The following is a 16,106-nucleotide window of genomic DNA, read 5'->3' as shown; positions in this document are numbered from 1 at the left end:
GCTCCCAATTTTTTTTTTTTTTTTGGTCACTTACCTTGATATTGAATAAAATATACTCCCCTTCATTCCACTTCCACCCTCTGCGGCTGAGGCCCGCGCCATCACTTCCGGTTTGCATCGGCCCCGCTCGTCACTTCCGGTGCAGGTATGGCATTTTCTGCTAAACAGCTTCTGGACATGCTGACGTGGGACTCCGACGTCACCGAAGAGGCCGCAGAAGAGGACGTGCTGACTTCAGCTGCCCACACTTGAGATGGCAGCACTGGAGAAGAACTTTTCAAGGTAAGTATTTTTACAGGTAAGTGCGACCCGGGACAGTTCAAAGGCTATCCATTGTGGAATGTACTAGCCCTGACTGTTGCTGGGATATTTTTATCTAAATTTGAATCCCGAGGCCTGAACTCCGCTTTTAAAAAGGGTAGAAAAGAGCACAAGAAGGGCTTAGGCTTGTTCCACACTCCTGCGACTTGGGATTCAACTTGCGGCCCTTAAGTCGCATGACTTGTGAAATTCAATGTTAGTCAGAGAGAGCTGTCTTGGCACTATTGAAGTCGCTTTGACTTTAGAAAAGGTTCCTGTAGCATTTTACGGCGACTTCTATCGGACTAATAGACTTTAATGGAAGTTGCCTCCAAGTCGGATCCTTCTCTTTATTGATGTTATCACCCAGGCAGTGTATGGTATCTTCTTGTATGCTGTTATCTCTGCATACCTGCACAAGACAGTCGCATCAAAGTAGGACTCAAGTCACCAGCAAATCGCCAGGAAGTCGCCTGGCAGTCGCACAAATTTCAGGTCGCAGTAGTGTGAACTGAGCCTAAGTGTCTACAACTTGGTATCACCAATTACATTTAACACATCTTCCACTATCTGGTTTAGAGCTGTAAATTGAGCAGTCATTGGTTATTACAAAGGATAAAATGACCTGATTTGAACTATGCAACTTCTATATCAACGTTGCTTGTAAAATTTACAGCTGTAAAGCTGCCCATGCACGGATAGACTTTGCAATGAACATTTGTACGAAACTTCTTTCCAGTACGTTTTGATAACTTAATTTCTTTTAAAAGCATTCCAAAAAACGTTTGCTTTTTACATTCAGTTTTGGAGTGAATGGACTTTCAAGAACAAAAAGCACATTCCCTGTTTAGAAATTTGCTCCTTCAAGAAAAAAAAATTTATCTTTTTGAGCTTTCTCCTTACTGCAGTTGAAAATGATGGGGATTAATCCTACCAGCGATTAGAAAATCGAAAGAATATTCTTTGTTTTTTGAAAATTTCTGCTAGTATTTAGACAGCTTTAATTGTTTGTAAATGCTAAAAGTTTTATACCCTAACCACTTTAAGACCGGAAGATTTTCCCCCGTAATGACCAGGCCCTATTTTGCGATTCGGCACTGCGTTACTTTAACGGAAATTGCGTGGTCGTGTGACGCTGCACACAAATGAAATGTACGTCCTCCCCCCCCCCCCCCCCCCCCCACACAAATAGAGCTTTCTTTTGGTGGTATCTGATCACCTGTGCAATTTTTTTTTTTTTTTTTTTTTTACATTCTGCTATGACATTCTCCCAAACAAAAATTTAAAAATCTAATTTTTTTTAAATTTTAGGCCAATATGTTTTCTGCTACATATTTTTGGAAAAAAAATATTGCAATAAGCGTATTTTGATTGGTTTGCGCAAAAGTTATTGCGTCTACTAACTAACTAACTTTTTTTTTTTGCGGTACTGAGACATTGCGGCAGACAGATCAGACCCCAAACTGACATTTTTGACACTTTTGGGGGTACCAGTGACATTACTACAGTAATCAGTGCTAAAAATATGCATTGTTACTGTAATAATGCCATTGGCAGGGAAGGGGTTAACCCTGTTGGTGACCAAGGGGTTAAATGTAAGCCTAGGGGAGTGATTCTAACTGGAGAGGCGTGGCTTGTGAAATGATCAGAGACCTGCGATCCTATATTATTATTATTATACAGAATTTATATAGCGCCAAAAGTTTGCGCAGCGCTTTACAATGTGAGGGAAGACAATACAGTTGCAATACAATTCAAAACAGGAGGGACTAGAGGGCCCTGCTAAATCTGCGGCGGGCGGTCGTAAAGTGGTTAATGCGTTCTTTGCATTACCTTTTCTTAAGCTTACCTGAGCCAAATCTCAATCCAGCAAGCAGCAGTGCTGCTCTCTCTACACTCACAGGACTCAGAGGCAATAGTGGGAGCTGTTGGCTTATGCTGCTGTGAGAAGAGAGTGGGGGCGTGGTTCCAAGCCTTGCGGAGTATCAATAGATGCACACAGCCTAGCTTGGGATAGAACACACACAAATGCCACAGCAAGCCGTTTGCTACGAGTTCACTCGAGAGGGGGGAGCCGAGAGCACCGGCAGGGGAACCCCAGAAGAGAAGAGTCGGATAGGGGCAGCTCTGTGCAAAACCATTGCACAGAGTAGGAAAGTAGAACATGTTTGTTTAAATAAAAAAATCTTTTACAATCACTTTAAGGAAGTCGGTGAGTGCTGAGCATGCTGTATTTCCTAAAACTTTAGGGGTCTGATGCCTTTATCTTTTACAACACATCAACCATGTACAGCCGCAGAGAACTGTTGAGCTGAGTCAAAAATGCAAACTTTGACACCAAAGCCTCTTAAGAAAATGTGTTTTTACTCAAATGACAAAATACTGTGTTGTGTTCAGCAGAAAACTTTGTAATAAGGCACTATATAAGTACCTGTAATATGCAAATAAGGTGCAGCTATTCAGTCAGGTGGGATGAAGATTAGTAAGTTTTTATAATGACTTCTTCCTCCTTACACAATTGAATACAATAGTCACTGATTAGGGCTGCACGATATTGGGGGGAAAAAAGTACATTGCGATATTTGGTTTTTAACGATATACATCGTGATATTTCTCCCGGACAGTCTCCGGAGGAGGGATCAGTGAGCAGAGCTCAGCTCTCCGCCAGTGGATCCGCCACACTTGTAGAACAGCCCGAGCCTTGTGTTGGAGCCGGAGTGTAGAGGAAGCGGGCTGAGTGAAGTGTCCCAGCAGTAGTACGGTAGCAGCCTTTGTCCCCCGGTGCTCCTCCGCCATGCTCCGGACGTCTCTTCCCCCCTCTCCTGCTGCTTTGTACTGTAGCGCTCTGCAGCCTCTCCGCCGCCATGCAATCCTCCATGCAATCCAGCTCTGCCTCTTAGTCTCCAGCCGACCATTACTCTGCCCTGCTCCACCCATTGTCTCTCCATTGAATCTATTTACAAAACATTACAGCCTGATCCCGCCCCCGATGCAGCCAGGAGAGACAATGGGTGGAGCAGGGCGGAGTAATGGTTGGCTGGATACTAGAGGCAGAGCTGGATTGCATCAGGCTGGAGGGGCGGAGTTCCAATCACAGCCGAAAGCAAAACGGATGTGTCGGCTGCCAGCATTGTGAGTCGTCCTCCTCCCCCCGAGTCCCGACTTTTCCCTGCCTATGCTAAAGATCGCGTCTTCGGCGATATGAATATCGCCCACGCAACGATAGTCGATATCACATTGACTATCATTCAGCCCTATCACTGATTCAATAATGTCATTGTCCTGTCATTTTGAAAAAAAAATACTGCAGCAAGGAACATACTGTAGTAGGAAAATGTATGGCGTGGTTTTAAAATGTATAGTATTTAAAAAAAAATCTAAACACATTTATTATTCGAAGTCTTCAAATGAAGCACATGTACAAATGTCCAGGTTTTCTACCTGTAAAAAGCTAGTATACTAAAGGGCAATGGTAGCTGATCCAAAAGACCAATCACTGAAGTGTTTAACCTGGACCCAGAATCTCATCAGGTTTAGAGACCGCTATATTGTATCTAACACATCTATCCCTTTGTATTTGGCATTTTTATAACTTTATAGGTTTTACCTTTTTTAGCCGCCTTGTAAGGTTCTTCCATGCTTAACTATATGTGTAAATTGGGTAAAGATCAGGCCAAGTAAGACCTCATGCATACTGCAGCTCAAAAAAGCTGCTTCTACAGGCTTTTGAGCATTTTTTTTTTTTTTTTTTTTCTGCTTGGAATCTCCCCTCCACGTTGGCCTATGTGTCCATGCACTATATTGGCGTTTTTCAGGAGTTTAGTGGCACAAAAAAATCACTTGAGAGGAGCTTTTGAACATAAAAAAAAGCACCTTAAGGCGTAATTAATGCTAGGTTCATTCCTGTTTTCATGTGCTCTAATGGCCAGAATTCTGGCCAATAAAAAGTATTACCAATTGTGCTAATAGTGTTCAAATCAATAATTAATTACACCCTTTGTATACTAATAGCACAATTGGTGACATATGTTTGTTTTTTAAGTAGGAGCATTTGGTAATCTTAATCATTTTTCTCAGGATACATTCTGTAGCGAGGTATATTAATTTAATCAATTAAATGTGCAAATGCTAGAAGCGTAAATGCGCATTAGTACTCGTTCAAAACGCAGCTTTTTACTGCGTTTTATCTGCTGCTCCTGTAGAAGAGAAAAGTCTCGATCATATAGAGTATTTGAGGCCTAATGCCTCTTTGCAGCGTAATTTTGTCTCTTAAAGTAGTTTAACAGCTTCCGGACTGCCCGCCGTACATTTACTGCGGCAGGTTGGCTCTCCTGCGTGAACCGACGTAGCCCTACGTCGGTCACGCACTTTGTGCTGGGGGGGAAGCGTGCTCCCGCCCCCATTAGGCAACAAGGATGCGTATACACGGGAACCGGCAGCCCTGATTGCCTCCGGGCCCCCTTGATTGCTCACCGCTGATAGGATGGGCAGCTGTTGTAAACCGAGCCGACCGTTCTTCTCTTTGAAATTATCACAGAGCGCCTGTGATCCTTCTATATAGGATCACTGGTCTCTATAGTCATTTTACAAGCCCCTCCCCCCACAGTAAACCCTTCCCTAGGCTCACACTTAACCCTTTGATCACCCACTAGGTTAACCCCTTCCCTGCCAATGTCATTATTACAGTAATCGTGCATATTTTTAGCACTGATTACTGTAGTAATGTCACTGGTCCCCCAAAAGTGTAAAAATGTCAGGGGTTCCGATTTTTCCGCCACAATGTCACAGTCCTGCGAAAAATTGCAGATCACCGCCATTTACTAGTAAAAATAAATAATAAAAAGGACATCTTTCCCCTAGTTTGTAGACGCAATGACGTTTGCGCAAACCAATCATAATACGCTTGTTGCTGGGTTTTTTAACCAGAAATAGGTAACAGAATACAAATTGGCCTAAAAGGATAAAAAAAATTATTTTTATTTTTGGGAATGTTATATAGCAGAATGTGTAAAATATTGTTTTTTTTTTTCAGAATTGTCGCTTTTTTTTTTTTTTGTTTATACCGCAAAAAATAAAAATCCCACAGGTGATCAAATACCACCAAAAGAAAGCGCTTTTTGTGGGATAAAAAGGACATCAATTTTTTTCGGTACATTGTCGCACGACTGCGCAATTTTCCGTTAAAGTAACGCAATGCCGAATCGCAAAAAATGGCCTGGTCATTAAGGGGGCAAATCCTTCTGGTCCATAACTAGTTAAGCAAGCATGCACCAGCGTCCCCGTAGCAAGCAGCTTGCTATTGGGGGTCACTGGTCAAGGGGGAGGAGCCAGAGCACTGGCAGGGGACTCCAAGAGACAGATTAGGGCTGCTCTGTGTGCAAAACCACTGTGCAGAGCAGGTAAGTAACATGTTTTGTTGTTTAAAAAAAATAACCTTTAGGCTTCATGCACACTGGATGTTATAAACTCGCCAAAAGCTTTACCTTTAGTTGACTGGCTGTAGAATAAACTCCTGAAGCCAAAAACAGCAGCTGTAAAAATGTCCAGTGTGCAAGAGGCATTAGAATCACTTTAACTATTAAAAGGCTTCTTAAATTTGTTGGAAAATCTCTTCATGGTCAGAGCCTGATTGCTTTATGTTAAGAAGGGTTGTAAATAGTTAATTGTATGTACACTGCTAAATCGTAATGGTTATGGTGGGCTTGAGAATGTTGTCTCCATTGTCAATACCGTGCAGGGTTGTACTTAGTGGCGAGAGTGGAACCAGCAGCATGTGTAAGTGCCAGGCCATGAATTTTCCAATTCTCATTATGTTCCGTATTATTCAGAAGCAGTATGCAATATTCCCAAAATTCATTATTGCATATTATATAATTAAAGGGCTCACCTGTCAAATTTGGTATATTCCACTAAAGTTCTATGCAATTTCAGAACAAACCGCAGTTTACACAATAACACATGGAACCAGTGCCTGCCCACCCCCTTTTTTTCTTGTCTATTTAAGGAGGTGTTCTACCTAATGCAAAAATGGAATATCCTCTCTAGTTCGGAGACATACTCATAAGATGAATCTGGAGACATTCTTTTTCCAGTGCACATTGTGAACATGGGTTGGAGAAGTGCAAAGGTAGGTTTATTAACCCAACATTGTGATCCGATACCACAAATGAATAAAAGGCCTGTATTTTACCCATAAAAAAGGGCCTCGTTATCCACCTATGCATTTTGCATACTTGCATAGCAGAGTTCAAACATCGTTAGTGTGGACATTTTTGCGTGTCATGATTAAAAAAAAAGCATTTTAGCCATCAAAATGCTGTAAGTCTTTTAGATAAATCTGCTTCTGTGGCTTTGTTCTCTGTATCAGAGCTATGACTGGCCATTCCAGCTATGCTGGGGCCCATCTGCTCTCTATTTAGAAATCTCCAGCAAGCATAGCCATCTCTAGCTGACAGAGTCCGAATCAGTGAACTGATTACACTGAGAGAGGTCAGACTGTGAGAGACCATTCACTGCAGTGTGGCAATGTGTAACCCTTTCCTGTCAGTTCCTTGGCTGCAATCAGTTTCCTGCCACAGAGAGCTCAGTAGAGCTTTGCATCATAAAGCACCCTGCAGAGCATAGCAACGTAACCCTTCCCTTGCCGAGCTCTGAACATCGCAGTTATGTACCTATGGTAACACAATACCTTGTCAGCAACACCCCTCCCCTGTCAAATGATGTCACTGTCAGCTCTGGGGAGAATGTGACCTTGTCACCTTCTAGCCAGAGACAGCTTGGAATAAAAGCTTCCTGCACACATAATGTGTCTATAGATGTACAGCATCTGAGAAAAAAAAAAATCTAGCGCTGAGCAGATATCAGAAAGGAAAATCAATCCTCTTAAATTCTCCACACACCTGGTATAATCATGTCTTTGTGCTATAGTTCCTACAGGAAAACCAAGATGGATTACAGCAAGGGAGTCTAGTGTGCAGTACAAAGACAAAGTCAGAAATGTATGGAAGTGACCACTGTGCTCACTCAGAATATTTAAGCACTTATTGCTCATGCAACGCCTTGTACTGTAGAAAAGTAGCTGAAAAGCCTTCATTGATGGAAACTGAACGAGTCCTCTCTTAAATATCAGCAAATCTTTGTTTTTGTTTTGTTTTTTTGTTTTGTTTTTTTGTGTTCTCTGTACACTGAAGATATCGATTGACCTATGACTTTCTGGCTTAGCTGTCATTCACTGGCGCAGTTGGCCTACACTGCAAAGGTGTCATCAATAAACCAATGACACCTAGTCTTTGTTGAACTCTTTTTGGTAATGACCTATGCAACCTTGTAAACCATATTCATAAGCACGCCATATGGACATAGAATTGGTGGGAGGTTCTCTTTAATAGGAACTGGTCAGTGACAATGTGTCTATTGGCACGCCTCGCATCTCTAAAATGTGCCTGGGAGGAGGCAGCTCTGTTTTTTCAAATATTTTTAGTTGAATAGGAATGTTTCACTAATAATTCCCCGATGTCTGTTAAGAGTTATCTTAACAAAGTCTTTGCCCATCTTCCTTTTTCAGAGGTGCTCTGTCACATCTTGCCAAATATTCTGCTAATTGTCTGATTCTTTACTTTTCTGACAAGAGTTTTACCTTAATGTCTTAAACTTTGTTTTTCCCCAGTATGAAACGACCATAGCAGTCCATGGGTTAATGGTGAGCACTCCCTGTTCGGATGTCACCGTGTCCCCACTGCTGCATGACCCACTTCCACATTCGGTATCCAGGCAACATGCTCCTGCTCCCTCTGCCCTACCTCATGTAACGCCCGGTACAGCGGCATCCTGTTAGAACAGAGAGTGGCACTGAGTATCTGTACAGAAAATGCACACGCTGAGCTGTATAATGATGCTGAGTATCTGCACACCCCCTCTCTGTTTGTAGCTGTGTATTTTATCTGCCTGTCTGACAGATCCCGGATCCAGCGGGGAGCAGCTAATCTGTGCACACAGGAGGAAGCAGATAAATAAAGGATGAGAGAGACAGAGGAGACAGGACAGACAGGAGAAAGGGAGGGAAGGAAGGAGTTAGTGTGCAGGCCTTTGTAGTGGGAAAAGAAGCAAAGAGAGACATCTGGTGGGAAGAATAGATTTTCCTCTGCACTTTTTTCAACATGGAGGGATGTGATCTTTCATTACTAGCACAGTGATTCTAATGAACATTAGTGTGCATGGTCACTCTCGATCTATAGTACATGGGAACATGCATCTCAACTTTCTCTCAGCGACTTATCTAAAGACTGCAGTGCACAAATCCCTAAGGAACTAAGAAGAATCTGCTACCTGCATTTGTCTCACTGTTCCAATGTTATGTTTGTAAAACAAGATTTTAGTTTAGCAACTGTAAAAAGCCAACATCCACTCATATTCCAGAAATACTTCTGTGCAAACTTTCCTATGCAGGTGAAGAAACCTACCTAACTTTGTCTAGTGCACAGGTGTCAAACTGGCAGCCCTCAAGCTGTTGCGGAACTACAAGTCCCATGAGGCATTGCAAGCATGACTCCCACAGGCAGAGGCATGATGGAACTTGTAGTTCTGCAACAGCTGGAGAGCCGCCTGTTTGACACACCTGGATAGTGCATATTATCAAAACCTCTCTGCCCTGCATTTGAAGAAGTACTCTGTAAAGCTGAAAGAAAGTAGCTGTCCATGACAGCTAATCCGATTGACTGCCATCATTCTAGTGAAGACATCTAACTGAATTCCTTAATGCCAATATGTTCCTCAAAGCTTTACTATTTGGGAAAGTCACAACAAAAAAGTATACTTGGTATAAAGTATAAGAAGCAATGAAACAAAAGGGGGATCCCATGAGCTTTTGAAGTCTAAAGGAAATTCTGGGGGAAAAAACACGGAGAACAAACATTTAGAATGAAGGGAAATCTAAGCATTTGTAGTATGTTCACTGATGACCATACAGGTTTCTCTATGGTACTATCTCTATGGGGTTGATTTACTAAAACCGGAGAGTGCAACCAATCAGCTTCCAGGTTTCTTTGCAAAAGTTTGTTAGGCTGTACTTTTCCTGTGGAAACGAACTGCACTCCTGTGACCCATTTTCAGCATAGAGCGGGCTGAAGTCCTCTATTTGCTGACGTCACAGAAGTCGGTCCAGGCCCTGCGTCATCACGACAATGAAGTCGGGATCCGCCAGATCCCTGGACCATCACCCGGCTAAGCCTCTCAGTGAGCCGCTCAGCCCCCTCCACAGCCCAGTGCTCCAGTGACCGAGTAGGGGGCAGAGCAGAGAACTGTGACTGACAGCAGTTCTGTTCAGGGAGCTGTGAAAACCAAGCAATCGGCTGTGTTCAGTGCAGAGGCGGCGGTGGGCAGATGCAGCATCCACCTAGGCAAGTATGAATTTAAAAAAAAAAAAAAACACAGAAATCCATACTTTTAAGTAAACAAGCTGAAGTTAGGAGCCAATTGGCTATCATGCACATCTACAGCAGAGTTTGCACACTCCAGTTTTAGTACTGTATTTTCTGGCGTATAAGACTTTTGAACCTCAAAAAAATCCCCCAAAAATGGGAGGTCGTCTTATACGCCGAGTATAATATCTCCAAGGTAACCTAAGTATAAGTATTACCAGTAGATCATGTAATAGGGGGGTCGTCTTATACGCCCATTCGTCTTATACGCTGGAAAATACGGTAAATTAACCTCATGTCCCTTAAATTTACGAACTACAAAATATAAGGGCTTAACAAAACGGCTCACTTCAATTTATGTCCCGTCATGTAGGCCCTTGCACTGCATAGTTTGTATTTATCTTAAACCTTGTACAATCAAAATATAATGTGCGCTTAGCTGTAGGCCTGTATATTTATAGTCACCAATTTATATATCCTTTCCCTACAGCTTACACACCATTGCACTACTAGGTGTCAGATTTGGTGGTCTAATTTTTAGATACAAAGACTATTAGTCAAGAGGTTAAGTATCACACTAGAAAATGTTTTTACTTGTATTGACACACTTTTTTTTTTTTTTTTTGTTAGTCTATGTGGTAGCTGAAATAGATGGCAGTGAACACAGTGCACGGCCTTTGCAAATAGGAGGTCGTCTGTGCACAGCACCTAAAGGGTTACGCTGTCACATGCTGCTTTCAGGCAGGAAAGAGGATGGTCAGAATGCCAAGGTCTGCAGGGCTTTCTGGCTGGAAAGGGAATGCTTTGCCAGGATGTGGTTCCCTGGCTGAGTGCTTTCTGCCTCAAAGCATTCTGGGAGGAGGGCAGCTATAATTAGTCCTGTGCCTGGAATCCAATGCCTGCTCCCTCCTCTCATCACTGCACCATCTGTCTGCCCTCTACCCTCCCCCACACATACACTCAGCTGTGACACGAGCAAACTTCCTGATGTCTGACTATATAGGTATATGCTGCGGAACCAATTTCTACACATACACCCACAACGAACAAATGATTGGCCATATTAAACATACCTGTGCTGCAGTGGCACTGAATAGCGTCTGTTTTCACTGTGTGCTCGCTGTACCTGTGAATGGCTGTTTACAGTCATTACTTCCCTTAATAATTCTTTGTTTGACACAATTTACACTTGCGTCCTATTATCTTGCCGCCTCTGTACTAATCTGGATGCAGTTTTTTCACTGGGAAATACTGTTTTCAATGCATTAAAGCCATTTCTTACCGAGTTTGTTCATTTACATGATATCTTTATTTTCCTATCCCTAGCCAAATGTACTTCTTATATTTATCTTCTTTGCCAACTTGACTTCTCAGATCGATTGACTCATTTCAGCTTTTGGAAAACGTGCTCACCATAATCCTGCAGCATATCACTTTTAAATTATCCATTTAATTTACTCAATTATCATTGCATGAAATGGATCCTCCTTACAATGATCTATACCGTCCAGTGTGGGTGATGTGTATGGTTCATATGTAATTGTGCTATAAAATTGTATGATGATCTAGGTGTCATTCTTGCATCATTCTGTTCACTGAAGATCAACATTGACCTAATAAATTTTATTTCTTTACTTAGGAACACTTCACACCAATCCATGTGATCACAATTTTGCAACAGATTTATACAAACATACACATACTTGGATGCACTTTGGCTTCAAACCCTAAACGAATAAATCATTGTCGGCTTTAATGCTTGTATATGCATGGGCAGGTGCAGATAGGCCAATACTGACTTATGTCCTTGGCTTCAGTGCGCTGATGCACACACAAGCAGCCTCTGAGCACAGGCACACAAACAGCACATGAAGAACCCTGCCAGTAGTCAAGAAAAGTGCTAATGAGCAGAACAGAGTGTAGAATAGATTTACTCCTGGTTTTGGAGGGATATTATGAAAAAAATAGTTTGGATGAACGACGACGAAATGAAAAAGGTATCTAGAGCATGTAGATTGAGGTGAGTTAGAGAGATGCGAATGCTGAGAAGACGTAAAGGCGTGAGAAGATCATGGGATTAAGTTCGAGAGGAGGGGGAGGGCATTACAGCCCTGAGGTGAGGACTTGTGTCAGTGTGTGTGTGTAGGGGAGAGACACATTATATATACACCGCTCCACTGGATACTGAGAAATGGATAACAGAAAAAAGAGACAGCAGGGGACACAGTAGTGGAAAAAAGGGGGAGAAAATGAAAAGGTACAAGGAAAGAATTGGCTCATAAGGGTACTAACGAGTCCAAGGCATGATTGAATGGTAAAGACCAGTTCTTGTGTGAAGAGTAACTGTCATATTAGAAAATGTTTAAGAAAATGCCTGTTTTCAGTAACAAAGCGATTTTTAAATCATCATTGCCTAAATTCAGATATCTGAATTTTTTTTTTTTTTTGTTTTGGCAGATGTCAGTTCTGCTGATGTTGCGCCGCCTAGCCTGGAAAATGGAGATACTCCTGCTGAGAAGCGTACTTCCCATCCAAAGGAGATAGAGAGGGGCCGCAGAGTGACCCAGGCATGCAGACACCCACGTTCAAGGTGAGGCTGTTGGAGTTGTAAAGATAGTTAGAAATGTAGAGTCCGCAGTCCAACTAGTACAATTAAATAGCCAATATACATTTTATTTATTTTTTACTGAACCTATGTTTTTCCTTCATCAGTGGCCAGTTCAGTTGAATAACTGACTGATTCCGCTCTCCCTTATATGGCATAAAGTCCTTTTTCTCTTTTGCACAGAGCAGCTCCAATCCTCTTCTCAGGCCCCCGATTCAGTTCTCTAAACTCCTCTCCTTTGCCGCGTGCCCCATAGCAAGCCACTTGCTATGAGGGCACTCGTGCATGCTCGCTCCCGAGCCTGCAATTTGTGTTCATAAGAGACAGAGTGCAGCTCAGCCTCACCCCCTGCTCCCATCTTACTGGCTGTGATAGACTGCCAATGGCTCCTGCTGTTGCATCTCAACCAATGAGCAAGAAACTCGGGAGAGCCTCAGCTCTTGTGCACCTCGTGGGATTGATATTGGGCTTGAGCAAGTATAAGGGGGGCTGGGGGGAGAGCTGCATATTGAAGGTTTTTTACTCTTATGCATAGACTGCATGAAGGTAAAAAAAACCTTTAGCCTTTACAACCACCTTAATTGAACCTGTTGCTTAGCCCTTTGTGGAAAAGCACAGGTTAACTTTATGAAACCTCACAATTGAAACCCCCAACTAAATTCTTCTGGAACGCTGTACATAAGAGACTTTTTTTAATTGTCATCCGTATATAATTAACAAATTCACCTCCTGTAAATAACTCTATTTTCCTTTCTAAAGAGACATGCTAACATTTTCCACATAGGCATGAAATCTATAAAGGGCACCTGAAAAAAAATTACTTTCTATTCTCTAGACTTTAATGTAGGTCCTTATGAATGACCGATCCGATTCTTAAATTTGCACTTTACCAAAGTTAGCTCTTTTTTAAATGAATGCTTGTTGTATGGCATTGCATTCACATCGAAGTTCCTGAAGAACAACCAGAGGCTCACATGCTCCACTGTGCTCACCTGCTATAGATTGCCTCTCCTAAATCTACCAATCATTACTGCCTAGCCCTATCCCCGTACCCTTTTCAGTAACTGAATTTAAAGAAAAATAATTCAAGAAAAAACACTGCTGCCATGCTGATCGATCCTTTTCCAGCACTACTCTGTAAAAAGTATGCCTATTAGGAGTTCTGAATTCACTGGCTACATACTTGTTCCATATCCAGCTTCAGCAGCCTTTCTGGATATTTTCTTTGTATCTTGTTATCCTAAATTTTCAAGTTAAGGGATTGTTTTGACTTTTAATTATCGTAAGGTATAAAGGGTTACCCGCAGAGTGCCCAAGACCCACTATTTTTTGTCCTTTTAGGATGCTTTCAAGTGCTAATACTAACTTTAGGTGATCACTCATGAGTGCGCTCCAGTGGGTGGAGTGAAACACAGGGGTGTGGCCTGGTGGGGTCCAGGCTGAGACTGCCACTTGTCTACACACAGCAGGTCTTGTTCTGATGTCTGGCTCCCAGGATCTTTAGCTCTTATCTGTCATTGTTTGGCGCATGGGCGGGCTTCTTCCTAGCCAGCACTCACAGCAGGAGGCACAGGACTACACCTCCTAGCACCCTGAGTGGCTCTCATAAATACCAAGGGTTCAGGAGTAGGATAGGTAGGTGTGGTCTCTGTGTTGTACCCCATCTACACTTAGCCTTATTCAGTGTGCTTTTCATAGGATGAGTAACAATCCCCCCCCTTAAAGATTAAATTGGCACGGGTCATGCTAGGTTTGGTTTCCTGCTATATCAACACTACTAACAATAGGTTCCCCTGGGGTAAATAGGTTGATCGAGGTTGGCTTAAATTGTACCTTATGGTCCAAAAAATTGTAAAACTAAACTTGAATTGGGATGATGCATCTGGCTGCAGCAGATAATGCCTAAAAACGTAAGCTTTGTCCATGTGAAGCAAAGCAACAAGTATCCTTTGATTCCTTCCTCCCTGCAGGAGATACTTGTTTTTTCGCCCCTGAGTCTCCCCATAAGCTCTTTTTAGCCTTTGGGAGTTTAGAAAAGTCCCTGTACTTTGGGTATGACAGAGCATGTGGATTCTCCCTTTGTGACTGCGCAAGTGCTTGACGATTGGCCCAGTGATGTCAAGTGGGAAGCAGGAAGGTAGGTCCCCAGTAGAGATGGGTATAGGCATGTTCGGGATCCCACTTGCCCAATCCTGCCAGGAAGCAGACACTGCACCCAGCTAATCACAGACACTGCACCCAGCTAATCACAGGCAGTGAGACATTTCCCGATCTATGTAGCTGCGGACCAGGGAATGTGTCACTGCCTGTGATTAGCCATGTGCATTGTCAGCTTCCTGGCAGGATCGGGCAGGTGGGATCCTGAAAACACCCGAGCCTATTCCTAGTACTCAGTGCTGTGGAAGCTCTAATTAGAGTGCTCCATCCTCCAATAATTGTCCCTGCCTTCGGTACATTAAAGTGATTTGTAAAGTTTTTGTATTTAAAAAAAAAAAAAAACAACCGGTTTATATTTACCTTCTCTGTCGTGGAACTGCACAGAGCAGCCCCGAACATTCTCTTAAGTCCCCCGCCGACACTCCTAGCTCCCCTTCTAGGTAGTGACCCATAGGAAAACGCTTCCTGCGGGGCCCACCTGCATGCTTGTTCCAAAGCCCTGCCTGTGTCACTGGCTTTGATTGACACCAGCAGGAGCCAATGGCTCCCACTGCCTCAGCATAGCCTGTGAGAAAAGGAAGTGAAAAGAGAGAAGAGCTGTGCGCGTGAGCAGTGCTGGATTGAATGACGGCTCAGGTAAGTATATGGGGAGGTGAGGTGGCGATACTCATGCCCTAAAAACGTTTTTTTATCCTAATGCAAGGAATGTATTATGGTACAAAATGTTTAGTATTTAGAACCACTTTAAGCCTCAAACCCAGAACCAGTAAATACAGATAGTGTGAAGTCAGGAAAAATGAAATGCATGTTTTTAAGTCATTATGCAAGTATGAAGCTACTGGATATGCCAACACAGGCTATATATACGAATTGTGGTGCATTTTCTTGTTTTAAATCCCTCAAAGATTTCCAAGGTGTTGCTACAGTCCCTTAGAACAGCTCCAATTAAACAGTTAAATACATATATGGGTGCTATTTAACCTGACAAAAGATTTGTTTCTGTTCACCCAGTCCTGTGATTTGCATAGCTCTGCCACCCAGCACAGCCCTGTCTAGCAGTGGAGGGCAACCTTGTCACTCTCATGAACTTCAGATACTTGTACTGCTTGCAGGAAACAGTTTTTTTTTTTTTTTTTCCTTTTGAAATATAGGAATACCTGAAAGAAATCATACTCCCCTAGGTGGCTGCAGCACCCATCCCAGGTGCAGCTGTCTCCTGCCAGCTCTACCCTGAGAACTGAGCGATGAAAGACCTCTTATTGCTCAGTACTCCCCCTCCACTGTAAGAAAATGGTGACTGTCACTGACTCTCTGCCCTGCCCCTGCTTACTGGAGTCCTGGGATGGTAGGTGCTGGCTCAGGCTCTCAGTTGCATGCTGAGAGGCTGAGCCAGCTGCTGATCTAGGCATCTGGGTGGATCCTGACTGTAAAGTCTGTATTCTGGATCAGCTGAGGGAGGAAAACAGATCACAGGAGTACAGAACGAACTTCACTCCTGTGATCCATAGAAGTATAGCCAAAATATATTTGGCTATGCTTCTCTTTTTTAATAAGGTGAATTACCCCTTTAATGATTGCACAGCTGCATTATCTGCCTGAAGTTCACCTTTAACCCTTTTACTGCTACT

The 16,106-nt window shown here is 42.8% G+C and overlaps 1 protein-coding gene across 1 annotated transcript in view; it reads left to right on the top strand.

The window, feature by feature from the left end:
- Positions 1–16,106, top strand: part of AHDC1 (AT-hook DNA binding motif containing 1) — a 180,477-nt gene that overhangs the window by 74,431 nt on the left and 89,940 nt on the right. Inside the window, exon 2 of the mRNA XM_082248458.1 lies at positions 12,174–12,306. Coding sequence (XP_082104584.1) covers positions 12,174–12,306 — 133 coding nt within the window. The remainder of the gene's footprint in view (positions 1–12,173; positions 12,307–16,106) is intronic.

The sequence above is a fragment of the Pelophylax lessonae genome (genome assembly GCF_965119305.1).
Source record: "Pelophylax lessonae genome assembly, chromosome: 2".
NCBI lineage: Eukaryota > Metazoa > Chordata > Amphibia > Anura > Ranidae > Pelophylax > Pelophylax lessonae.
This window is presented reverse-complemented; position numbering and strand designations above follow the sequence as displayed.